At 49.5% G+C, this 24,583-nt stretch overlaps 8 protein-coding genes across 8 annotated transcripts; 3 read left to right on the forward strand and 5 right to left on the reverse strand.

Annotated features, from left to right (window-relative positions):
- Positions 1-1,649: 1,649 nt before the first annotated feature.
- Positions 1,650-2,031, forward strand: F5J12DRAFT_692540 (uncharacterized protein; the record flags this gene model as incomplete). Its single annotated transcript, XM_051740399.1, has 2 exons — positions 1,650-1,763; positions 1,792-2,031. Coding segments are annotated over 2 exons (354 nt in total), but the record flags the coding sequence as incomplete, so codon positions are not given.
- A 97-nt stretch (positions 2,032-2,128) lies between these two features.
- Positions 2,129-2,644, forward strand: F5J12DRAFT_716123 (uncharacterized protein; the record flags this gene model as incomplete). Its single annotated transcript, XM_051740993.1, has 1 exon — positions 2,129-2,644. A coding segment is annotated over one exon (516 nt), but the record flags the coding sequence as incomplete, so codon positions are not given.
- A 6,355-nt stretch (positions 2,645-8,999) lies between these two features.
- F5J12DRAFT_442362 (uncharacterized protein) lies at positions 9,000-11,377 on the reverse strand. The gene is made up of 2 exons (XM_051739436.1): positions 10,979-11,377; positions 9,000-10,809 (listed from the first exon to the last, which is right to left on the reverse strand). Exons 1-2 carry the CDS (start codon positions 11,000-11,002, stop codon positions 9,277-9,279), a joined length of 1,557 nt encoding a protein of 518 aa, XP_051602951.1. The 5' UTR covers positions 11,003-11,377; the 3' UTR covers positions 9,000-9,276.
- A 66-nt stretch (positions 11,378-11,443) lies between these two features.
- F5J12DRAFT_809440 (RAI1 like PD-XK nuclease-domain-containing protein) lies at positions 11,444-13,265 on the reverse strand. The gene is made up of 6 exons (XM_051744740.1): positions 12,857-13,265; positions 12,676-12,786; positions 12,426-12,628; positions 12,290-12,377; positions 12,193-12,238; positions 11,444-12,133 (listed from the first exon to the last, which is right to left on the reverse strand). Exons 1-6 carry the CDS (start codon positions 12,880-12,882, stop codon positions 11,714-11,716), a joined length of 894 nt encoding a protein of 297 aa, XP_051602952.1. The 5' UTR covers positions 12,883-13,265; the 3' UTR covers positions 11,444-11,713.
- A 640-nt stretch (positions 13,266-13,905) lies between these two features.
- Positions 13,906-14,725, forward strand: F5J12DRAFT_780486 (uncharacterized protein; the record flags this gene model as incomplete). Its single annotated transcript, XM_051742480.1, has 2 exons — positions 13,906-14,071; positions 14,133-14,725. The coding sequence occupies 2 exons, from the start codon at positions 13,906-13,908 to the stop codon at positions 14,723-14,725; spliced, it is 759 nt and encodes a 252-aa protein (XP_051602953.1).
- Positions 14,652-17,455, reverse strand: F5J12DRAFT_809452 (CyP450 monooxygenase). Its single transcript, XM_051744741.1, has 14 exons — positions 17,193-17,455; positions 16,870-17,124; positions 16,676-16,805; positions 16,437-16,625; positions 16,218-16,366; positions 16,040-16,155; positions 15,894-15,990; positions 15,821-15,834; positions 15,574-15,763; positions 15,453-15,509; positions 15,379-15,403; positions 15,209-15,331; positions 15,014-15,157; positions 14,652-14,960 (listed from the first exon to the last, which is right to left on the reverse strand). The coding sequence occupies exons 2-14, from the start codon at positions 17,072-17,074 to the stop codon at positions 14,882-14,884; spliced, it is 1,518 nt and encodes a 505-aa protein (XP_051602954.1). The 5' UTR covers positions 17,075-17,124; positions 17,193-17,455; the 3' UTR covers positions 14,652-14,881.
- On the reverse strand, positions 17,456-20,558 carry F5J12DRAFT_809457 (uncharacterized protein). Its single transcript, XM_051744742.1, has 4 exons — positions 19,253-20,558; positions 18,235-19,200; positions 18,034-18,180; positions 17,456-17,986 (listed from the first exon to the last, which is right to left on the reverse strand). The coding sequence occupies exons 1-4, from the start codon at positions 20,258-20,260 to the stop codon at positions 17,732-17,734; spliced, it is 2,376 nt and encodes a 791-aa protein (XP_051602955.1). The 5' UTR covers positions 20,261-20,558; the 3' UTR covers positions 17,456-17,731.
- A 2,752-nt stretch (positions 20,559-23,310) lies between these two features.
- On the reverse strand, positions 23,311-24,138 carry F5J12DRAFT_715911 (uncharacterized protein; the record flags this gene model as incomplete). Its single annotated transcript, XM_051740980.1, has 3 exons — positions 23,311-23,429; positions 23,485-23,664; positions 23,715-24,138. The coding sequence occupies 3 exons, from the start codon at positions 24,136-24,138 to the stop codon at positions 23,311-23,313; spliced, it is 723 nt and encodes a 240-aa protein (XP_051602956.1).
- Between the last annotated feature and the right edge of the window lie 445 nt (positions 24,139-24,583).

Consider the following 24,583-nt stretch of genomic DNA (forward strand, 5'->3'; position numbering starts at 1 on the left):
AAGTTCTTCTGAGATTGTGACAGGGAAGGAACAAGGAAGATGCCAAAGAATAAGCTGAGTTGCAAAGTATCAAAAAACTGAGGATACATGGTATGGTAGCAGCTACATAAATACCTCAGGGAAGAGTACTGTAGCAGTCATGCCAAGGCAACAGTCATGTATCCACAGCAGTAAACAATGAAATAGAAAAGAGTCATATGGTATCAAAGATGGGGGTAGGGATAGTGACAAGGGTCAAACCAGCTGTGCCATCAAGGTGCAGCATGGGACCTGACACCAGAGCAAGAAGTAAATGATCAAATAAATAAAGTGAGTCAAAGATGAAATATGAAATATACTGTTCATCAGAGATGGGGATGCACTGTCAATGTCACAATGATCTCCACAGCATCAGCTGCAGTTGAAAATACCTGCACTGCCAGCAATCTGAGCTGTCCATGGAGCATGGCCATGCTGAGAACAATGATGAGTATGAGCAACATGATGAGGCACATGACACACATGACTAGGAAAAGATGAAAAAGGAAAGACCCCTGACAAGGTCATAACACCTCAAGGTGCTTCAAAGAGTAAGAGTGGAACTCCTTCCACCTCTCAAGCCTTTCAACTCCCCAAGATAATGCAAGGACTTGGTAATGTGTCACCTCACAGTCTGCACATTGGGCATGGTTGGCATGGCAAATGATATCTGGTGGCACACCTTCAATTATATCATTCAAGGCATCCTGGCACTGTTAGAATTAGGGAATATATTGTATCACCATTGAGAACCATCTCACCTTGCAGGCATCAGGGTCTGCATGGTGGTGATGAGCAGGGTGATAGGTATCTCCTAAGGCCCTTTGTGCATGGGAAAGCTCTGTGCTATGACCCACTGAGGGATTAATTATGGGGACAATTTCTTGCAATGAGCTGCTTTAGCCAATGATAGAGGGCAAGTAGAAGGGCCAAGTTCATTGTTCTTCCCATGATCTACTGAAACAGTTTAGTACAAGCATAACAGGGATCCCAATATGCACCTTCATGTCTGCCCATAATGGCTAGAGTATTTGACTGTTGTGTAGTGGTCATATAATTTGTGTGACTGGAAGAGGATCCAGGTCAGGAGAACTTGATCTGACTGCAATCAAAAGTTGAGTTGTCTAGATGTGAGGTGGGAGTAGGTGGCACATAGTGGAGCTTGAAGGACTTAGAGAATTTTCAGCTCAATGCTCCAAAACTCCTCAGCAATGGATTCAGTGGGACCACTGACTGCAAACAACATAGTGGGACCACCAACTGCAAATGACATTGATGGCAATGGCTATGAGTGGGCATCCTTTTCTGGTGAGGAGTATGTGTGTTCCTTTCTTGATTGAAAAAATATACAAGATTTTGCACCCAGGCATCTGACATGATGTCCAGTATGCCAACAGATGTTCCCCTCAGCCACTACCATTTGTGAGCACTTATACAGTGACCCTGGATGTTGTCAGAGGCTCTTACCCACCCTGTCTGCCTTGTGTGTTGCAAAGAAATCCCCAGATAAGCCATGCATTGGCCAATATCATCCCAGATCAGGATATGTGTGCAACCTAAGTGACTCTAACATGTTTGAATGAATGAAACAAGAGAAACACCACTCTGAGAGGGAGCATAACCCATATTTTCCATTTGCTGATAGGGATGAATGGGAATTGGCCAAGTTCCTTCATACTCACATGATGCAAACACAAATCAATGAATTTTTGAAGCTACACTGGGTAAGTAATTCATCTCCACTAGTTGTACTATGAAACAATGTCTACACAGGTTACTTCTAAGTCAAAGGTCAGCTTTAAATCTGCAGGGGAGCTACTATCACTCTTGGACACAATACCCAAAGGGCCAAGCTGGCATTGTACAAAGATCAAAACCAAAGGTTATATAATGAAAGGGCCCATTCATCTTTTCTGGCATGACACACCAGAGATCACATGGGAGCTCTTTGGAAACCTGGTGTTCACAAAGCATATGGAATATGATTCCTACCATGTTTTCAAAGGAACTGAACAAGAATATAGTGAATGGATGTCTGGCAATGATGCCCACTGCATTCAGGTGAGTTCTCCACCCTGTCTTTTCTTTCTGGTCCAAACTCACATGTCTACAGGATCAACTACCAGATGTCACTACAATCATGCCCATCATGCTTGCATCTGATAAAGCACCTGTCACTCAAATGACTGGCAACATTGAAATGCACCCATTATTCCTTACAATTGCCAACATCAACTCAGAGGTCCATATGAAAGTGACATTGCACACATGGGCATACATTGCATATATTCCAACACCAGAGTTCCTTGTCCATCCTGATTTTCAATCAGTCTTGGAGGCACATGTATGGCATTGTTGCATGGACATTGTTTGCACTGGCCTGATGCTTTCTGTGTGCACTGGTACTTTCATGAGCAATCCCAACAACCTTATCCAATACCGTCTTGCACCCCTCATCACCTACATCACTGATCTTCCAGAACAACTTATGATTGCTTGCATTACAAAGTCAGTATCTCCAATGATTGTGACCAAGCAGGGCCACTTTGGTAATGGAATCCTCCACCTGCCCTGTGATGGCAAGCTCACCATGCAAAAGCTGATTGCACTTCATAATGACCCCTGAAAACTTCCCAAATATTTATCCAAAACTAAGAAGGAGCATCTCAGTGGAGTCCAGCTCCCCTTTGGCATGACTGGTGGTTGGAAATGACAGTTCATTGGGACAATCATGTGACTTTAGGGCATACTGGGGATGTAGTCCTTGGGAACACATATAAAATGTGATGAGATGCTCACCAATGCTTACATAATGTGCCACAACATTGAACAAACAATGTCAAACAGAGATTCTGTACCACTAAGCCTCCTTGCTGCAGCACAACTCAAGAAATCACCATTCTGGCTCATCAGGGACATTCTCTCAGGGAAATCTCAGAAATTTCTGGTGTACACTGCAGTATAATCAATAGAATATGCTATCAGCACCATTAGTCTCTTCAGAAACCTGCTAGCAGTCATCCTCTGCACTGTTTCCCTGCCAATGCCCTATGTGGCCTGGAACTAATCAGTACTGTGAGAGTTGAAAATGATGTGAAGGTCCAATCTGGCATTCACCCACTATGTAATGCATTTCTGTGAAGGAGAAACAGGTATGGAAGTCAAGGTAAGGCTAAACCCTCTTTACACACCAGGTACTGTGGAGGGATATGCAACTGAGCTTCTAGGGTGCACATTGCTGCCTTTTTATCTGGTGCTGGATATTTTCATTAGTCTTATATGAGCAAATATCTCTCTCCCAGTGATCCACAGTTCAGCTCAGAGTGTGAAATAGCCAACCCTCCTATGATACTGGGAGTGCACAGGTGGGTTGTGCTTCACCTGAGCCTTCAGATGAGCTTTTCTTCAACTTTGATGCACTAGTTGATGAGAAATTAGTTTGTTCATGGCAGGGTGAATGCCAGATTGAACCTTCACATCATTTTCAACTCTCACAGTACTGATTAGTTCCAGGCCACATAGGGTGCTGGCAGGGAAACAGTGCAGATGATGACTTCCAGCAGGTTTCTGAAGAGACTAATGGTGCTGATAGCATATTCTATTGATTATACTGCAGTGTACACCAGAAAGTTCTGAGATTGCCCTGAGAGAATGTCCCTGATGAGCCAGAATGGTGATTTCTTGAGTTGTGCTACAGCAAGGAGGCTTAGTGGTACAGAATCTCTATTTGACATTGTTTGTTCAATGACAAATCATTCAGTAGACCATGTGGCACATTATGTAAGCATTGATGAGCATCTCATCACATTTTATGTGCTCCCAAGGACTACATCCCCAGTATACCCTAAAGTTACATGGTTGTCCCAATGAGCTGTCATTTTCATTTGGGTATTCCATCACCAGTTTTTATCCAAATATTATGTAATATGTCTTGTGAGAGAGCCATTATCAGCTGCTTTGATCCATCCACCAACACCTTGGACTAGATGATGATAGCTCACTGTCTACACCATGATTAATGAAAAACATGCAAACATTGGGACAATTTTCTGAGCCACTGTATTTTGGAATTTACTGATGTCCTTGTGCTGACTTAGTGCAACTTACATAGTTGCATTATGTTATGCCCACATCAGGGGTCCTTCCTTTTTCAGCTTCTTGTGGTCACATGCATCACATGCCTCATCACATCCCTAATAATCATCACTGTGCTAGGGGTGTACATGCTCAAGGGATGGCTCAGATCTCCAGCAGCTGTGGTCATTCCAGTGTCTGCTGATGCTGTGGACTTATAGGTGATCTGGTGTTCCACTGCCCTCTCTGATGGACAACATATTTCATATTCTTCCACTTTTGCTTATATTGCTTATATGTCTCTTTCTTGCTCTGGTGTCTGGCTCCTCACTTCACATTGATGGTGCAGCCAGTATAGCCTTCCCCCTTCTGTATTGCCCCCATCATATGACACTGTATGACTCCCTCTGACTTATCTATTTGACTGATTGTATTGTTGATTACTGCAGATACATGTCATGACATGTCACTCACAACTGGTACAGTACTCATACTTAGAGGTATATAAACTCATGTACTGTACCTTGTATCCTCAGTTTTTCAATAGCTTGCAAGTCAGCTAAATTCTTTGCTTTCATCCTTGTTCCCTCTCTGTCATGATCCCATAAGACCTTGCCAGTAGAAGGAACCTCTGTTGGACTTTCACAATAACTGAGCCATAGGGGTTATGACAAGTTCAGCCCATAGACTCCCCCTCACACCACTCATGACTAGTCCATTTGATGAAGTCACTGGGCTCAGGCATAACAAAATTGAAACACTCTACACAGCTTTTCAGGACTCATTGACCCCTTTGTGCAAAGTCTACTCATCCCTCAGTTTACTGAACTTCAACAAAACCTCCCCTTGCTCAAACCAAGATCAAGCTTTAATAAATCACCTCTCTAAGTTCCAGATCTTGTGCCTCCCTATGTGTAAAGTCACTTGATCCACCTACTCTACCACTGACAGGTTGCTTTCAAGAAATAAATCCTCCCTCAGCCTTCATTGTCACTATCCAAAAAAGTGTCTAACCCACAGAAATCAAAGCCTCCAATCCCTCCTTGCACTAAACCCTTAGGCTTGGGATGAAACCCACCCTTGCCACCCATACCACTCAGAAGGTTAGGACCTTCAGCTACCACAACAAACCCATGGTTATCTTATCTATCCTGCTTTCAGGAGTCAGGAATCATGCTTAGTTCAGAAGAAGATGATGATCAGAAGTCTGAGACTTCTTTCAGATCAGTCCTCAAGGAAGAACAAGAAGCTGGTAATGTAAGAATGTCCATGACTATCAGTCATGGAGAATCTGTCCCAGAAATGCCCCCAAGAACCATTTCAGAGGATGAGCTGAGACAGAAGTTGGAGGAACAAAGGGTGCAGATGGCAGAGGAGCTCCACCAGGCTATGCATGCAACAACAAGCAACCCATTTCCTCAAGGTACACCTACTAACTCAGCATTGAGAGAATGGTATTGAAGGAACTTTGGAAAGGCCAATCCCCCAGAGCTGCCCACTGGAGGTAGCAGTAAGGGAAAGGCCTGAGATGAAGATGATGATGCCAGAAACTACTCAAGCTGCCCACCCAATGGAGGTCAGGAGGGGTATCTCTGGCTGTACTGTGCAGAGGCCCCAAACTCATGGGCTGCCAAACCTCCTTCCACTGAGTTTGCTCATAATTCCCAAATCCACTCTGTCCATCAAATGACCCCATTTTCACTCCTCCTTGGCTATGACCCATCCCCATACCCTGAAAAATGTTTAACCATGGTTCCCTCAGTTGATGAAAGATTGGAAAGGTTGGCTGCCAGTCAAGATGTCACCATTCTTGTGCACAAAAAGGCACAGGATTTGATGTGTTCCTGCAGCAAAGGATCCTACATGCTGCCCAAAGTTGGAGATCAAGTCCTCCTTGATACTGGGCATCTTAGGATCAAAAACCAGTGCAACAAGATTGTGCCCCGACATCTCAGATCTTTCAAGGTGACTCAGGTCATTTTTCCAGTTGCTTTCCAATTGGAGCTCCTGCCAACTTGGAAAGTTCATCCTGTGTTTCATGCCTCCTGGATCTTTCCCTTCACCAAAAATGACACTTATGGGACTGTGCCCACAGCACCATTACCAGAACTGGTGGATGATGAAATTGAATGGGAAGTCAAGTCAATAATCAATCACAAGGTTGATGGGCACAGAGGTAAACAGAGATACCTGGTTAAGTGGAAAGGGTTCCCACATTCATCTAATCTCTGTCAATACAGAAAATGACTATGCTGACCTTCCCCATGAATCCCTTTATGACCCTGCAAGCAACTGGCCCAAGCTGCTCCTGCCCCCCATCACTGTCTATACACCATCCTCTCCCCTGATGACTGACTCCAGCCTTCCTAGGTCACTTGCCTTGTCCTCCATCTCACAATGCCATCCAATATCACCCCCTGTCACCCACACTCTCCAACTTCATCCACTACAGTGCTTCTCAGTCAGAAGGGTCCCAGTCCCCAAGGCCAGAGTCTCCTCCAATGGGGACAGTAACCAGCAGGGAAAGGGAAAGGGTAAAGAGGTCCCTTGTGATGACACCAGTGGTGGAGGAACCAAAACCCATCCCTCTGATGCTCCTGAACCTGCCAATGTTCAGACTGCCTTTACCACCTACTCTGATGGTGCTCACAGGGCTGCCCTTGATCTCCTTGCTGCAGCAGCCCTTGCCAGGGATGACAAGCTGTGACTACCAATTGCAGCAGGTGACTACCTGGATATTGTTAGGGCACTTGACATCTTCCATGAAGGGGATGACATTGACAGGTGCTCACCAGAACAAATTAAGTATTTTGGGTTGCTGTCTGAAATCTACAGAGTGACAGATGTGATTAGTTGTGTGGTCAGCAAGATACACACCCAAAAGCTTAGCAGAACAGCACCCCTGTCAGAGGTTATAATGATCAACATGCAAGAGTGCAGTTCTTTGCAGATCTTAGAAGCAGTTACTGGAGGAGCATATCATCACCTTCTTCATCAGCAGATTGGAGAGTTCCTGGCACCACCCACTTCTTGACTTCTTGATTGCATTTGTCTGAAGCAAGAGGAACCATCAGCTTCAGAGGATCAAAAGCCTGTGATTCCCAATCAGGAAATGGGACAGAAATGGCACAAAATGGAGCTGCATTTCATTGACTTGGGGACTCTTTATAAAAAGGTCAGTGAATGGCTGGGGACAGGGACTCATAACTCCACTTGGGAGGTTCTGCTACAGGATGCATCATGGGCTGGACTCCACAAGCATTACCATAATGCTGTCCACACCTCCAACCCTCTCCCTGCAGCTCCCTTCCTCCCTGTCCCTTTGGATCAACTGCAGTTCTACCTTGGAGGGCAGACTCCCATCCCAGATGGACACCCTCTTCATCCACATGTGTGTTTCCAGTGTCATTACCTGGGACATTGGTCATGCCACAACAGACATGGCTCCCACTTTACTCTGGCCCTTGAGGAGCTGCTGTCTCCATCATCATCACCACCCATCACTGCCTGCACTTGTTCCCACATATATACTACTTGCAGACCCCTTTCCTCATGCCCCACTAACATGACAGCCTCATCCTCATGGGTCTGAGGACCTTGAGGGGGGGGGTGATGTTATGCCTGCATCAGGGGTCCTTCCTTTTTCAGCTTCTTGCAGTCACATGCATCACATGCCTCATCAGGTCCCCAATAATCATCGCTGTGCTAGGGGTGCACATGCTCAAGGGATGGCTCAGATCTCCAGTGGCTGTGGTCATTCTGGTGTCTGTTGATGCTGTGGACTTGTAGGTGATCCAGTGTTCCACCACCCTCTCTGATGGATGACATATTTCATATTCTTTCCACTTTTGCTTATATTGCTTATATGTCTCATTCTTGCTCTGGTGTCTGGCTCCTTGCTGTGCATTGATGGTGCAGCAAATATAGCCTTCCCCCTTCTGTATCACCCCCATCATATGACACTGTATGACTCCCTCTGACTTATCTATTTGACTGATTGTATTGTTGATTACTGCAGACACATGTCATGACACATCACTCACAACTGGTACAGTACTCATACTTAGAGGTATATAAACTCACATATTGTACCTTATATCCTCAGTTTTTCAATAGCTTGCAACTCAGCTAAATTCTTTGCATTCACCCTTGTTCCCTCTCTGTCATGATCCCACAAGACCTCACCAGTAGAAGGAACCTCTGTTGGACTTTCACAATAACTGAGCCATAGGGGTTATGACAAGTTCAGCCCATAGACTCCCCCTTGCACCACTCATGACTGGTCCATTTGACAAAGTCACTCAGCTCAGGCATAACACATTAGGTGTACCAATATAGTGACTTCATTGTCTACTGAGTTTACATAGTTGCATTAATTGCACTTACAGTATGTCCAAGGTGGCCAAAGATCTCCCTACTTGCTCACTATATTGTGAAGTGGGTAACAATAGACAGACATCCTCATTTTTGCATGCTGAGCTCAGCCTTCTACACACAATGAACCAGGGGCTGTGTAGGAACAAAATACAATTTTTATTGATTGGCCATATTACTACACCAAGATAGCAAGGACAGCATGAGGCCTGTCCTAAGCAGGGCACCTCAGTGTGAAAGAAACGAAGGAAATTCATAATACAAAGAAACAAGAAACAGGAGAAATCACAAAGGTCGTATATCGGAAGATTACGAACGGGGTCTTACGACAACGAGTGTATGCGTGGGTGTGTTGACAAAAACGTGAGTTGAAAACATCGAAATGAACAAGGAAAAGGTGTTGAAACTCATTGCCTACTTCGAAGGATGGACCAAACGCGTTGAAGACAGTAAGAGGGAAATGGTCGGGCAATAAGAATAGAAACAGGGAGATGACCAGGTTGTGAAGATAAATAAAAGACTGAAGCGATGCTTTGCTTTGGAAAAACCTTCGTTATCTCATATGGTTGTCATGATATGTAGCGTCCATGTGCCGCCAAGAGATGAAGACAAAAACAACCTAGAATAGATTGGCTTCGCTAGCGCTATCCAGCCAATTGTAAGGATCGATACAGATGTCTTGGGTGCGTGTTGATACAACAACAGACAGCTTGGTGTTCCGAGTGAATCGATGCAAGGAATGTCGATAAAATCCGTCACGTGAAAACCAATAGTTGGACAAGAAGGACGAGGACACAACGTCTCCAAAGATCAGCCATTCGCCAGATTGATGCTTGCCCCCAGAACACCTGTACCATTTCCGCTCCGCAAGCCATCGTTCGAAGATGGGCCAGGGCCCAGATGATGGTGACGGTGCTGCTCTTCTTCGAAAAGCTTGCGTCCCAGATCTGTGCGTAGATTCGCCCCCAACCCAGACCTCAAGGAGATCGCGGATCGAGGGACAGTGGTTGCGGCTGGCGAGGGCGAAACATTGATAAAATCATTGAGATTAAACGGAACATTCCCGGGAGTCGGAGGTGCTTGAAAGGATCCCGGTGAAGCAGACAGTTCTGTTGCCCTTGAAGGAGATGGCGGGGACGGGAGTAGCTGTGAAGACGGCGGCGCTGGAGAGTCCGGTGTTGGCGGGATAACTGTTGGTTCCGCCACCGCCGTTCCACCACTATCGTTGGGAGGTTCCAAGTGAAATGACTGAGTTAATTGAGAACTTTGACTGGCGGGAAAACTATCAACCGTGAGACTGCTTTCGCTTTTAAGGGGACTAGTACTGCCTTCCGATCCCGCAAAAAGAACTCTTCCTTTAGCACGAAGAGAGTTCGCACCTCTCAGAGCTCCAAAGGCTGCTAAATCCTTTGCGTCTTTGTCCCGTGTAGTAGTGGGCCGCAGAGGTGACGGTGACGTATGCAGGTAGAGCATGAGATTTGCAGCTTCCTCATCGTCAGCACGTGGAGTCGTATGGAGGTTGTCAGCACTGCCTCGTGGCGGTGTAGCTGCTCTGGTGGTATGGTGTGTATTGAAGGAATCCGCGGATGGCAACAACGACTGAGGTGCAGTCACGCCTGCGCCTTGGCCGTAGTGCGTGAACGAGTGGAACGACCCCGAGTCAGATATGGTCGAAAGGCTGGAGCGAGGTGAAGAGATGCTTGCTGCAGAGGGACGCGACTGCAGAAGCGATGTCAAGGTGGCTACGGCCTGCCTCTCTACATCCGCGGTCTCTTCTGCGGACTCCCTTTGCTTGCCCTTGTGGGACTTCGCAAGCTTGGACCGACCGGTCGCCGCTTTCCTGCTACGCGAATGAGCACGCGTACCCTCTGCAACGCTGCGTACTGCAGGGGAAGGAGGTGCGGTGCCTCGGTGTCCCTGCCGAGAACGAGACCCGGCTGACGAACGAGACGCAGCCGGGACCGGCGGGTCCTTCGAGTTGTGCACTGTCCGTGCTTGCTTCAATGGTGGAGGCCCCAGGAGGGCACTGTACAAGTTATGGGCGGAGTTCGTGACTGCGCCTGGGACATCAGCGTAACGGAAACGTGTGGCGCCAGAATGAGTTGATGATGATGCGACTGAGGATGGCGCGTTACCGCCTCTCCGTGCAGTTACTCCTTGGGTAGAAGGGCTACCATAGTAATGACTTGGCCCGGATGCTTTCCGCTTGGTTCCGATCAAGCGGACTGGGGCAGCAGACAGAGGATGGGCCTTTGCCTCCAAATCATTAATAGGAACGTGTGGGATGTTATGAGTAGCCTTGTAGGAGGCATAAGAGAGGCGGGCGCGAAGACCGCGTACAACCTATAGAGGGTGATAGAGCAGGTATTAGCCATCGCCAAAATGGACACGAAACACGGGCCAAGGGTGTCATTTTGAGAGGAACAGGAGAGCGACACGCTCGTTGACAAGGGCATCCAACGCGAGCGTGGGGTAGGCCAGACGGCTCGTGGCGGGAGACTGGATCACTTACCACTGAGAGTTCAGCGCTTGCCATGAATTTCTGGATGGCTTTCTCTCTCTCTTCTCTCTCCAGAGGGTCGATGTCTGTGGATACAGACTGGGCTGCCTGGCTGCAGATAGCTCGCCGGCGGGGACGCTGAGGTCACCGAGGACGATGGAGTCACCATGTGGAGCGCGTCTGTCACTGCTTTGCCTGAGTGTATTTTACAGCCTATTTACAAGTATGCCGCAGGGGAGCCTTTACAGGCGTTGCAAGGCTTGCCTAGGATGGCTGCTGTTGGCAGCGAGTTGTGGGTGTTGCTGTTCGCCTGTGTGGAACGGGGAGGAGCGCGTTACAGGCTTTGGAGGGGGACACACGCGCGACGACGCGCTCGCCTTATTCATCCGAAATTCCCACGCTGGCTGTCAGGAAGTACCCGTAACGTACCGGCTACTCAGCAAATACTCATGATGATGAAACGTTGCACGCAGCTTACACCCACGTAGTACATAACTACATATGCGTCATATCGTCGATTAGTGCCGCAAGGAGGTATGGACATGTGAAACAGGAACCGAGCCCGGTGGAGCCTCCTCGCGAGAGCTGGCCAAATCGGATGACGATGTCCCAGGAATAGACAGCTCGGAGTTCATTCGGACGGCATCATATTAAGTAGCTGGGAAGCACCAGGCTAGCAGAGACGCCGGAAGTCGTTCCTGTCAGATGAATGATGACAAAGGAACCATCACATGACTAGGCGCTAAGTCAAATGCACCAGCCAGATGGGAGACCCGTCGACTCGGTGTTAGACCGCGTCGTGGAGGTATCATCCACTCGACTTTGAGCCCCGGAGTCGTGGTGTACTGCCATCAATTCATCCCAGTACCATCGAGGAAGGAACCCCACGCGCTCTTCTCCATTCACGACCTCCGCTACCTCCGCTTCATTAAGCATCACTGCCGTGATCCCCACTCTCGGTTTAAAGGACACACGCCATACTTGTCTTCCAGACTCAGATTCCACTTTTGCCTGCAAGAAAGTAAGGAACCGGTCGCCCCATTCCAAACAGATACTCGGATCCCATGCACCGGGCTTCCCACGAACGAGTCTCGGTATCTCCACCGTTCTCAGCAATTGCACGGTTGTCAGACGTCCAGACGGCGTGCGGAAACCAACGATAATTTCCTATGGTAAGCCGAATGGAGTGTGAACATGCGAACACGCTGGTCCGGCAGTAGGCTTACCGGCACACCAAGAAGGAATGATTGCAAGTAAAACTTAAGCAACTTTCTGGTATATATCAATAAGAATAACAAATAGCGGTAGTGGTGAACGACGCACTTTTCGAATCTGGCTTCATCTGAAGCATTTCGTATGGATAACGATGTCTTGAGCTCAACGTAATTGTCGGTTTTTCCAGAGTAAGTCCCTGGAAGCAGGTAGGTCTAAAGGATGAGCCTTCCCGAGATCTACATACCACGAACGCAGTCTACCTCTCCCCCGATGATGACTCTGCGGTCCGCGAGCTTCGTCTTGACGACGCTACACCATTGAACATTGGTGTTCACATCGCCACCCCAACCAGGAGCACCCTGGGAGTCTGGTTGTGGTGTAGTACAGTAGGACTCAAACGCATACCCGTAGTACGACTGAAGTCGCTGACGGGGCGTCATCGCATTCCTGTAGAGTCAACAATATAGGAGATTGCAAAGGACGGACTGCCACACTTTTCCTCGAGTTTCGCGTCTGACAAGTGTTCTTCAAAGTAAAGGGTACCCTTCACGAGCATGACATTGAGGTCCCAGCCATCTCTCTCTTCATAAGGGGCCGCCAATATCCTTTCTCACCGTAAGGTCGACAGAAGAACGTAAACGGCAAACGATGGAGACATAAGCGAGGCCACCTTACTTGGTCATGATACCTCTCCAACACATCACGTTGACGTCGGGCACATTGACTACGGACGGTGACGGACTTGAGGCATGCAAAGTTTTCTTGAACCTCGACCACGCAGCTAACAGACCGTCGATTCGGCCACGTTCCTCTGGTCGCTTGATCCATTTTTCATAGTGAAAACCAAGATCCGCGCCGCGCGGAGGCTCGACGTAGTAGCGTAGTGCTGAGTCGTTGAATTCCAGAACATGGTCAGAGTTGTACGAAAACGTCAGTATTGGGCTTGGCCGTTGGATAGCAGGGACCTTCGAAGGTGAACTGGAAAGACTTGGATATGGAAGACTGGCCGCTGAATCCAACCGCTGCTTGACTGGCGGCCGCCCTGACTCAGGCAACTCCTCCTCCGCCTTGCGCTTGTGGACCATGTTTAGTGTATGGTGGCCTACGGAAGGCGAGTGTTTGCCACGGTGGCGCGGTCACGTGAGCCAACTCCACTGTTCATTTCGCAGTTTACTTTCCGCTAGCGTGCCTCGCTGCGTCCTCGAGGACGGTCACAGCGCTTAATCGTCCCAATAGCCCGGTAGACGAAACCAACGCCAACCCTTTCGTGTGATGAGCAAGGCACCACATTTCCAAGTTCCAGACCCAAGGCGAGCGGATGCGCTTGGCATTAATAGGCGTAGCTCGGTGTCGAGTGAACCCATCCGCAAGAAGACCTGTGTTCGGGGTGGATTTAATAAACCGTAGTTAGCGCACGCGTTAATAATTGCCCTTGAAAACGAAGCAACACTCACCCGTGATACCTTCAGGGAATTCCGTAACCCCGGGCCTTCCGCGTTCCTTCCCAATCCATTCTCTCCACTGTATTAAGCCTCTTACAGCGATCTTTCCGAGGCTCTGCCTCTTAAATATGCATTGCGACTGATTCCGACAGCATTGCAATTGCCAGGCAATGCTTTTAGGTATGTACGTACCTGTAGGGAAAGAGCGAACCCACGCGTCATCCCGAGAGCAGACGTGATGCCTCTTACTCTCTTTGACCTCATCAAGTTAACACGACTTTAATGCATGTTCGGAAAGCAGTTACCGTGCGCCGCCCTGGCAGACATCTTCCCGTAAGCAGGCGCCGTTATGTATATGCTCTTCCTAATGCTCTCCCTATTCCTCCCCCCTTACACCCTCATCGCACCCCTCATCGCACACGCCTTAACGAAACCATCATGATCTTCTGTGAGTACCAGGTTCTCTCGCTGTGTAACATTGCCCTGATATCGATACCGACGGAGTGCAGTCAACCGGAAACCCAAAACGTCTTCACTACCACCAGGGTGGCCCTCGCCATACCATAACAAATGTTCCCAACACGATTGCCTTTATCCCAACAGTCCACAAACCGTCAAGGGCGTCTATCAATGTCGGGGCGTTCCCGGCGGATTCTTCTGTGAAGGGACCTACAAGATATCGTCCTCTCGCGCACAGGAATCAGAAGGCTATCTGAAGGAGATGGCCACGAGATGTCGAGCTGCTGCAGAGGAAGAGCAAAGAAAACGCACGGTGTCGGAAATGAGACGACCCGATCTGAACTCCCGTCGGCGAGATGTAGGACCACCTGTGCATTACAAGGTGTTGGACGATAGATCTCGATCTGCGTATGGTCAGCCTCGTACGGTGGCCGTGCGACCCAGTGAAACAACTAAGAGACCGCAAATCTCTACCAGCAGACGGCCGTCGTACGCAGGGCATAGACCATCACAAACTCAGATTGAGCAAGAATACATGACCGATCAAATTATGATGCACTTGTACCCGGAACGACAAATCCACCCTCGGTGGTACGTCTTCATTGCTGAGCATACTATCCGCCGACTAATCCCGGTATTTTAGGATATGACCTGCGTTCATCCTGGTCGCGCAGTATGACCTTAACGAGTATGCGTTGTTTGACGTCGCACGCTGATACTACACGAGTATGTTATTACACCACATTCAATATGTACACCCACACGTTGTAAACAACCAAGCAGCCGGACTGCATGTTCTCTAAGAACTCAGATTCCGGACCAGTTCAACAGCATGGGGAGACCTTGGTGAGATCGAGAATGGATATGCTTTCGGGTGTCTATATAGAAAACTTAAAATCTTGATCAGAGGTGCAGGATGAGGTGAACACACATGATGACCCCAGGTGTAAACTCTGGCTCCACATCAATGTCATTGCCAAATTCATCCTTAGCTTTGTTGACGTTGAACGCTGCAAGAATCGTAACCATGGCTATCCAGACTGACGCCTCCGCCAGGTACTTCCCAACACATATCCTAAGTGTTCACTGTCAGTAAAAGCACTATCGAGCAGAGATTAGATTTTACCTTCTGCCAAACCCGTACTGTATTTCTCCGATATCGTCAGTAAGGGAACCGTCCTCTGCAATGAACCTTTCGGGCATGAATCTCATCGGGTCAGGGTATTTCTCCTCGTTATGCGTCATTGCCCTACAATAGTTGGTGACCCGACTTTCGGGTACATACGACAGACTCACCATATGTTGGCGAGGACAATCGTGTCTACCAACCGGTTTATGAGATGATATTCACTATATACGAATGTACCCACCCTTAGGTATGAAGTATCCGTTGTAGACGTCGTGGTCTGTAGTCATATGTGGCACACCTTGTGACAGGAGCAAATAGTTAGGAAAAGAGTCGCCCAAGCTCTTATAATACACCACACGTACCAAGTGGGGTGACTTGACACCATCTGAGCACTTCGCGATACGTCGCCTCGATATAAGTCATCGAGGGGCGATCTGTGAAATCCGGCAACCTTAGGCCTCCTGTCACGCGATCGATTTCCTCCTGCGCCTTCTTCTGCACCGAAGGAAACTTGAGCATGGCCAGTACAAAAGCTGACAGCGCAGAGGAAGACTGTCATAAATATGAGCATACACTCGAACGCCTGCATGTCTGAAAACGGGAACGAACAGTCTCAACGGCAGCTGAACAGTACAAACATAAGTCGTCCAAGTTTAACAGTGGAGCGGACATCAAGACTGACCGGCATACGTAGTTCCTGCAACAGACTTGATAACAACTTCCTCTTCGTTATGCTCGATCATTTCCGAGACCATAGAGTGAGGTGCGATACCCTCGGCCTTGATGCATGTCAAAGATGATAACCAGCCGGAGAAACCGACTTCTTACCCTCTGTTTCTGCACGAAATCGTAAGGCTTATCGCGTAATTCCCTGGTAAGTTTCCTACACTCGCGAGCGAATTTCTTAAACCCCGCTCCAGGACACCATTCAGGCAGGTACCGTACTAGATTCAGAAACAACTCGCATGAGTGAATGGCTTAAGTGTCGACAATCGTGGTCACGAACAAGCAGGGAACGCATTAACCAAGGCAGCGCCGGGGAAGAATGAATTAGTGAGCATCTCGCTGGCGCGATCTGCGATAGATGCAAAGAGGTCGTTTCGAGGAGCCATCTTGTATCCGTAAACGACGGTCATGATGGTCGACGCGGTGAAACTAGAACGGACACAAAATTAGAATCAGAATGGTGAAGGCGAGCTACCATGGAGGAACTCTCGTCACGTACGTCCTTATATGTTCCTCCATTTTTTCTGGCACCTCAAGGAGATTCCGGGCTAACTGGTGAACTTGGTTCAATTGGATGTCCCTGTAATTCAGCATCGCCTGCGGGTTTAATGCCTGGTGCATTGCCTTCCTATGTTTGCGCCATGATGCTCCATAGCGTAGGAAACCGACATTGAACTCCCAACCCATCCTACACGGGATCAGAGGACAACCCACGACGACTAATGTCTGACAACTTACAAGGTCACCATCGGGACCTGTGGTCTGTCAGAGTAATTTTGCGACCGTTTGTCGAGTAGTTCTTGTGCAACCTCTTCAGAATGTAGAACGAGAATCCGGCTGCCGAGGATTTCGAGATAGATGAGATCGCCTGTTCAGCATTTGTTCAGTATATTATTCGTGTCATGATAGGAGAACGAGGCCTGTAAACACACCATATTTCTTGCCCCACTCAGCAAAGGTCAACCATTGAGAACCTATGTCTTTGATGGCAAATAAGCTACCAACTACGGGGAGCCGAGCAGGACCAGGTGGTAGCGGCAGGCCTGCGGGATTGTCTCGTCTCCTGCGCAGATGTCTTCTGATTGCCAAGATAACTGTTGCTGCGAGGAGCGCGTAGAAAACCTGGACGGATTGCATGGCACGAGCGCGTAGATAGCTTCCTGAATTTGCTATGGGATGCCATCCATCTTAAATACCGTACCACGTCTTTTGATGGCGTCTTTTGGGTGATGGAAGACGAGTCGCGAAAACGTACCTCTCAGACATGGTCTCAGTTGTTACGTGCATGTTCTGATACATCCAACGTCAGGTGACTCATTGTTATTACAGCGGTGGTAAACCGTAAAGATGTGGAAGTACGGGTAAGGTGGTTTCAGAGTCTCACTTCCGCCCTGAAACTAGCGCAAGTATTTAAGTATCGGAGGAAGGAGAAAAAGAGAGACTTGCTTATTCAGGATGGGAACGTGTACGGAAGATTGATATTACTCGGCCACACTCCTTGCCAGAATCAGCAGAAGTGCCGGCGCTTAGTCTACAAGTTACGCTGTGTCTCGGGAGCTTTTAACCGGTCTCTGATTAGCGGTGGCCAGGGAGGTTCATCCAAGAACGGAACACACTGAAGACGACGGGAAACACATTTCGATGATTTCATACAACATACAACTGGTCGAACCTTGGCGACGGAGAGTAAGATAAATGAGAAAGATAACGATACTGTACAGTAAAGAGTGAATCCAGTGAACCGATGCAGAATGAAAACACCACAGGACCCGTGTCATGCCAAGAGTCTCAGTCTCAGTGCACTCTCTTAACAGACCGCTCCAGGTCGTCGAAGGAGGACCGTTGCCTCTTGTTCCGACCGCTAGCAACGGTTTGCGGTACGGGTACGATAAAGTACTTTTCAATAGGTGGCCGGCGAGGTGATTGGGAGACGCCATGTTGAGTGGCGAAGCCCGACACAGTAGGGCTAGTGGGGTTAGAATGAACGAATGACTCCATGGTCATGTTCATGGCTCCTTGAAAAGCTTGTTCTTTGGGTTTCTTTTTGTACTAGAGCATTGTAAGAATTTCAGTGGAAGGAGATGCGAGCCACGTACACTCTCCAGTTCGGGCTTTCCCCGCCACTTGGCGACGGCCTCACAAAATCGCAAGGCAGCTCGCTCGACAGGCTCTGCAGGGTAATGCCATGCCAGGTCCTCCATGTGTGTCACTAGATCTCGCGTTTGTTGAGGAATATCAAAGAACTGGCAGAACAGCTGAGCACAATCTAACTGGTGACGAGGTCAGACCTGACTCACTCGTCGAACGCGAGCCTCCATTTCCATGTGGAATGCGGCCTCCACGGTGTCGCGCCTATGCGCCATGCTGTTCGAGACACCACCACGCAGAGAAGGGAAAAGGACCCGCGTAGCCTCCTTCAAACCAGGCAAGTCATCCGGGTCAAACCACTCAAACGTGGCGTCTCCAAGATCTTCTTCTTCATTTATATCCACACCATCGTTGATGCTGCGACCGACTGAGAGTAAACACTCTGTGGCATCGGCGCCCCGCCAACCAGCTGTGAGGTATCCCTCCAAGGCAGCTCTGGTGAGAAGTCCAGCTAGGAGCATGTACCATTCCCGGGATGGATGTAATGGGGGAGCCTCTGCCTCGGAACGGGGTCGTCTGGAAGGCGACGGAGACGGAGAGGTTGGCGTTGGCATGGAGGTTTCGTCAGCGATCCTTCCCTGACTATGTTCGCCTTCTGGAACGCTGTGGGCTTCCTCTCCGAGCTCGCGACCGAGCTCCACGGAAACCAAGGCTGACAGTCGGAGGAATCGAGGGATGAGCTCCCATAACCGTGGGTTACCCGCGGATGAACTAGTATTCCCCGCATGATCATTGTCACCTTCGGCGATAGACCACTTCGACTTTCGGCGCAAAACGCTGCCGTGTATGCCAGGCTGGGCAAGCCCTGTACCTATTCCACTCCCGTCTTGCCACCCTGTTACACCTCCTCCGTTGCTTCCCCACATACTCTTTCCGAAAGTTGTATGGGCCGTATGGGAAGCTGATTTACTCCCAATGGTGGTAGAACCACCGGCCGTGGATATTGCCCGGCTTCTCCCGATACCTCCGGGAGGTTTAGAGGGCTGCTTGGCCGCGACACAAATCTCACAACCTGCATGAAGATGCCTCGAGCAGCGCAACCCTGGTGAAGAATTTGTTGTTGAGTGGTCTGTGCCACCCATATACATATTCCTAGCTCGGGTGTTCAAACTGGTCTAAAATCCTTGGCTTGAATGACATGAAGGAAAGTCTAGCAAACCGACTTACAACATTTTGGTGGAGGGGCATGGTCAAAAGAGGCTGCGAGGTCTGGATCTGGGAGTACGGACGCTTGGAGGCCGGAAGTGATATCGATGACAAGAGCGCCAGAGAGGGCGGTAACGTTCCCGGGGGGTCACCAGAGCATGACGATGAAATGGCACTGGCACTGGTGGAAGGATTAGGTGAGACATTACGAGGAGCAGGGGAAGTACTGGGACTGAGAGGCTCAGAAGAGCCCTGGTCAGAATCCGTCGAAACAATGATAGGCGGAGGGTGGTGATGGTGTCGATAAGGAGATGTTGGGGGCTGACGAGAGAACAGGTCGTTGACCACAGTGCCAAGAGACAAGCGGAGACGGACACCGTTGGGCAATGTATGGGGATGGCTCTTGCTACCCCGCTTCGGTGAGTTGGTTGGGGTCACGGGGTCATCGTCCAGCACGGGGTAATGTACTGGTGGAGGTTGCTCCAACATTGATGTCACTACCTTTTCAAGACCTACGGCACGTAATCTGAGCCTTGCAGCAAGGTCCAGATCTTGTCTTTGTTTCCTCTCTTCCTCATCGTTGAGACGGGCACCACCTTCCCTCGCCTCCAACATGCTAGCCTCTTCTCCATCGCTAACAACCTCTTCATCCTCCTCGTATTGTTCGGGACGTTCTCGATAAGCATAATTAAGAGAAGAGGGACCACCAGTGCGATCCGTCATGCCCAACTCTGCGCGAGCTTGAGCGAATCGGGTGCGAGAATGAACCCATAGCATGTGGTCTATGATAAGGGTTCTAGTCGATTTCTCCCGAGGGGGAATGGAGTGCAGATGATGAGCATGCTTGTGCGCGGGAGCCTTGAACGAACTAGTGACTGGCAACGAAGGGATTGGCTTGGCTGGCTGGCTAGAGACTTGGGGGAGTGTGCTGGGAGCGATGGAATGGGTTACGGGGTAAGTTGGAAAGTGACCCGAGTTTGGGAAGGCTGGCATATTCCTGCTGCCGTTCTGCAGGGCTGAGTAGGACATGGCGTGGATGGGATCTCAACGTCAGCCGGAGTGTGCCTTGGCAAAGATGGTTAAGCCCCCCTTCGACATGCACTGTCAGAAAACGGATCAAGCACGGACTTCCGATGGGCCTGCAAGAATACCTGGGCTAAGGATGGAACGTTAGAATATCCACGCGCACACGTTGCAAGCGGCTAGATAAGTGATTGATCACACCGTTGCGCCACTATGTAGGTTGTTGAATGAAGAGCACAAGCCGGTGTGGACTCGGAAGCACAACGTCCGTGACACTCCGATTCGGAGACTTTAGCTTCCTCCCTACTACTTTGTAAAAATCTCAACTCTGACTTGCACCAATGCACAACAGACCTGGTCCTCTAATACGGCAACCTGTGTGCGAAGCAGCGGCAGCACCTTCATTACAGAACTCGTCTAGCTTGTATCCATGTGTGTCGCGCGTGCACCCAACGGCTCCTGAAAACACCTGCGCTGACAAGTCTACCTAGGCTTGAGCTACAACTCCACACTCAGTAAGTATATTTTCAGCCTCACCTCCCACGATCCAGCAAGGTGGATGCAATGAAAGATGGCTGAGAATGGTGAGCTCCCCTTACACTCTTGAGCACATATTGCAATACTGTCCCACCGATCAGTGCTTGCCTATCCAGGGACCCCCTAATTTAACGCGTTGGGTGTCGATTATAGCCCTTAACGGTCGCCCCGCCTATTAATCTCCTTTACCTTGCGCAAGTTGAGCGGTGTGGCTGTTTCAAACCGGCCCTCCTGCACCTGGGTCCAAGCGAGATGCAGCCTGGTAAAACCTGGTCAGTTCTTGCCAAGCGTATTCCAAGGTCCCTCTGAGAAGCTAGCCGCGGTACGCGAGGATAGCACGGAGCACCGGAGTATACCAGGTGGGCTGCCATGGTTGGATTTTGGTATTCCAATGCTTTTAAAGACCAGACATCATAGGTTATGGTCGCTCCTGTACATATCTTGACGTATTCTAATGCCAGTCATTCCCAAGACTGTCAAATACATACATAATTTCCTCTCGAAGTCGGGGCCGATGACGCGGCGTTAGCCTATCTTAGCTCTTACACCGACGCCGAGGATGCCCTTCTTCTATCGGGAGCGCACCGCAACTCGCTTGGGTTGAAGGATCAATTTCCTTCCGTGTCCTTCTACGTCAGGAACCAGCATTTGTCGATCGTAATGGGTACGTAGCGCTCATCTCCAGAGCTAACATCCACTCCAGTTCTGAGGCATTGCAGCTATACATGACAATTGCCGGTCAACATATCCCTCAACCGCGCCCCACACCTGCCATGGTCGTTCACTTTCGCGGGAACCGGTTGTCAAAATTACGCCCGTGGCACTCACTCCACTCCCCCATAGACGCTAGGTCTCCTTATTCTGACGTTGTTCTGACAGTGGCAGGGAAGTGCCTTGCAGCAGAGGTGATAATGCGCTAAAACGGTTAACCGTGCCATTCTGAATCATGATACCCCCCCATTAGATTTTGTTTCATTCGCTCTCGCTTTCACATGCCTCTCGGCCGCAAAGGACAGGTTGCGCCGCATCCTATCCGCAGTCTGGCCGCATGCCCCTTACACAAGACGTCGCTGACGTGACTCTCCAAAGAGTACCTACTGTAGACTGGAATTGAATATTGACATCTCGTCATCGCACAACCCGCACAGTTACTAATGCACCGCCTTCCGATATGATCGCGAAAGTGTTGATGCGGCGGCTCAGACTCCCAGGCTAAAGGTGCCTCGCGATCTGAGCCAGATGACCGTCAGTTCCATCTATGTGGCATCCGGAACGCCGCAAGCATGGAATGAATCTTTTTTTGTTCTCTGCCGTTTCACCGCTCGGGAAGTTCCCGGTATGTACGAGGCACGGGATGCGCCGAAGTGTCATGCGTGAGCCATCGGCGACAATCACAGTACTAGTGGACCTGCATCAACCCACGTCTTACAGTCACACGATGTACCGTACCCGCCGACGGGCTGCTGATCGGGATGGTGAACTTCGGTTGCAATGTCGGGGAAACAGTACTAAATCTGCCCGTTCCCCGATCGGGGACGCATGCGCATGCGTAAAATGCATCCGCCCTGTTAGATTCACGTCCGTACGGTCCACAGCTTGAGAGGCGATGAGCCCACCAATAATAGTTTTTACTCTTCTCGACGCAAAACTAATTTGCGTAAGTATGTACTTGTCAGACCCGTGTTTTGAAATGATCGATCTAACTACTATGCCTCCACATCATCCGAGGCAGTGATAATGAAAGGCAAGATCTTGCCATCTCGTGATCTTGCACAGTATCCGTGTATCACATCACTAGGAGCTCCCAAGGCGGTGCTGATCATAATTTCCCTTCAATACTGATGTTTAGGGAGGCCGAGGCTAAGGGTTTTGGATTTCTTTTTGTTTGGAATTCTGGCCAACATGATAAGTGCACAGCCGATTGCCAAAAGATTGTTTTGATCAAGACGAGCGGTCTTCCGTCTCGATCTTGGCATTCATCCCACTGAGGCTGTGCGAACGAAGGATAGTTTCCCTTCCGCCGGATGTGGCAAGGGTCCGTTGAGCATTTCACACTGCCTCCTCACCGACGGGGAGAGCCTCCGCAACTGCTAGCTCGTATTACTCACTAAATGACAAGCCGGCGAAACGAAATACGTTAACATTTTATTCCTCGTAATCATAAATAACAGGCATGACCGACACCCACCAATATCTACGATGTACTACGCTACAGAAATGGTGATGATGAATAGACGTACGGAAGCATCAATAAAAACGTCGGGTGATTTCCGGCGAAGTAGCGCAACACTACAGTGGTTGTATGTACAAGGGATTGGGGGAGGAATGGCGGACAGTGAAATCAATATCAGTATAATGATGAGCAGCTAGCGAGCAATGGGACGAGATTAAGCAGACACAAAAGACGACGAGAACCCGCAGAGCGTCCCAGTGTATGGTAGATGAGAAGACGAAGTGGGAATAGGGAATAGTTAAGTGAACGTCGACCTGCGGAACAAACGAAGAACGACGAAGGCAGATCATACCATCACACTCGTGGTCGACCACCCCGCCTCCTCCGTCTTGGGCATCGGTACCCTTTCAGAATCCTTGGCTGCATCCAGGACACGTTGACATTCGGCACCACCCTCTGATCGCACTGATGGCAGTGATAGTTAGTCGAAGGACTCGTTAACAACGTGCCTGAAACTTACAGTGCCTGTTCAACGCGTCCATGCGAGCAAAGGTCTTATGACAGCCCTCACAAGTGAATGGCCGGTAGTTGAAGTGTAGTTGTTCGTGACGCTTGCAATCATGCTGTCTCGCAAAACCCTTGCCGCATCCAGGCCACTTGCATTGGAACGGACGTTCTTCGTTATGCGATCTCATATGACCTAAAATCGAGGTTAGCATAAGGTGTAACGTGGTCCTGTAGCCGACGCACCTTTTAGGTTGAAGCTTCTCGTGAAGGTGCTGCCACAGCCCGGCACAGGGCACATGAAGTTTGCTTCTTGCTTCCTTCGACGGTGGCTAGCACCAGCTGTGCGTTCGCTTGTCACAGTCTGTTTGGTAACTTGAATCGAACCGTTGTTGAGGGGCTGCTGCACCGGCTCTGCACGAAGCAAAGAAGTTGGGCGGCCTGCAAGAGGCACGTTGGGAAGATCGTCATAGCGAACACGTGGACTTGCAGATGGGCTTGGGTATGGGCTCTGACGATTCGACGACAGCCCGCTCCAGCTTCCGTCGCCGCCTCGCGAACCAGATGAGGCCCTACGGTTATGTCCGCGGATGGGGGGCAAAGCCTCCTGTGGGTATAGGAACTGACGATTGATCAATTCGGAGGCGTGTTGTGAGGTTGGTGGGAACATAAGTGATGATGACATATCCTCCGAGCGAGAGAGTCGATTATGTCCCGGACGTGCGCCACCGTCAGACTTTGACCGGCGAAGGTTGGCGGCGACGGCGACGGCTTCAGGGGTGAGATAGTTGGACATGTTCGTCGACGGATTAGTGGGGTTGAAATTAAACTGCGGGAGTTGGGCGGAGCCAAGATTAAACGATGTCTGGTTAGTACCAGCACTGGACGGATGCTGATGAGCGTGTTGATGTTGAGGGAGGACCTGACTGAGGTTGACGGTGGTGGAATCGTCGAGGGCGGATCCTTGCAGACTGCTAAGCTGTTCAGTCATGAGGGAGTTGGGCCACAACTGAGGACGTGGAAGGGATGAAGTATCGGACTTGCTGCGCGTTCGCGGGGGGAAATTTGGAAACAGGTATGAGGTATTTGTAGCGTCTGAATGGATTGGAGGAGTA

This window comes from Pisolithus orientalis, assembly GCF_024613125.1.
Source record: "Pisolithus orientalis strain OTSU chromosome Unknown F5J12scaffold_5, whole genome shotgun sequence".
Lineage (NCBI taxonomy): Eukaryota > Fungi > Basidiomycota > Agaricomycetes > Boletales > Pisolithaceae > Pisolithus > Pisolithus orientalis.

What these genes read in the sequence shown, in the direction of transcription:
- F5J12DRAFT_442362 (XM_051739436.1), bottom strand. Translation starts at nt 11,002, where the DNA reads ATGGCAAGCGCTGAACTCTCAGTG. An exon ending in CAAGCGCTGAACTCTCAGTG is followed by an intron (nt 10,810 to 10,978) that starts GTAAGTGATCCA and finishes CACCCTCTATAG; the next exon opens with GTTGTACGCGGTCTTCGCGC.
- F5J12DRAFT_809452 (XM_051744741.1), bottom strand. Translation starts at nt 17,074, where the DNA reads ATGCAATCCGTCCAGGTTTTCTACGCGCTCCTCGCAGCAACAGTTATC. An exon ending in CAGGTCCCGATGGTGACCTT is followed by an intron (nt 16,626 to 16,675) that starts GTAAGTTGTCAG and finishes GATCCCGTGTAG; the next exon opens with GATGGGTTGGGAGTTCAATG. An exon ending in GTGTCAAGTCACCCCACTTG is followed by an intron (nt 15,510 to 15,573) that starts GTACGTGTGGTG and finishes TCCTGTCACAAG; the next exon opens with GTGTGCCACATATGACTACA.
- F5J12DRAFT_809440 (XM_051744740.1), bottom strand. Translation starts at nt 12,882, where the DNA reads ATGTGTTGGAGAGGTATCATGACCAA. An exon ending in TGGAGAGGTATCATGACCAA is followed by an intron (nt 12,787 to 12,856) that starts GTAAGGTGGCCT and finishes ACGGTGAGAAAG; the next exon opens with GATATTGGCGGCCCCTTATG. An exon ending in AGAGGTAGACTGCGTTCGTG is followed by an intron (nt 12,378 to 12,425) that starts GTATGTAGATCT and finishes ACCTGCTTCCAG; the next exon opens with GGACTTACTCTGGAAAAACC.
- F5J12DRAFT_809457 (XM_051744742.1), bottom strand. Translation starts at nt 20,260, where the DNA reads ATGTCCTACTCAGCCCTGCAGAACGGCAGCAGGAATATGCCAGCCTTC. An exon ending in TGCCCCTCCACCAAAATGTT is followed by an intron (nt 19,201 to 19,252) that starts GTAAGTCGGTTT and finishes CAAGGATTTTAG; the next exon opens with ACCAGTTTGAACACCCGAGC. An exon ending in TGGAGGCTCGCGTTCGACGA is followed by an intron (nt 18,181 to 18,234) that starts GTGAGTCAGGTC and finishes CTGTTCTGCCAG; the next exon opens with TTCTTTGATATTCCTCAACA.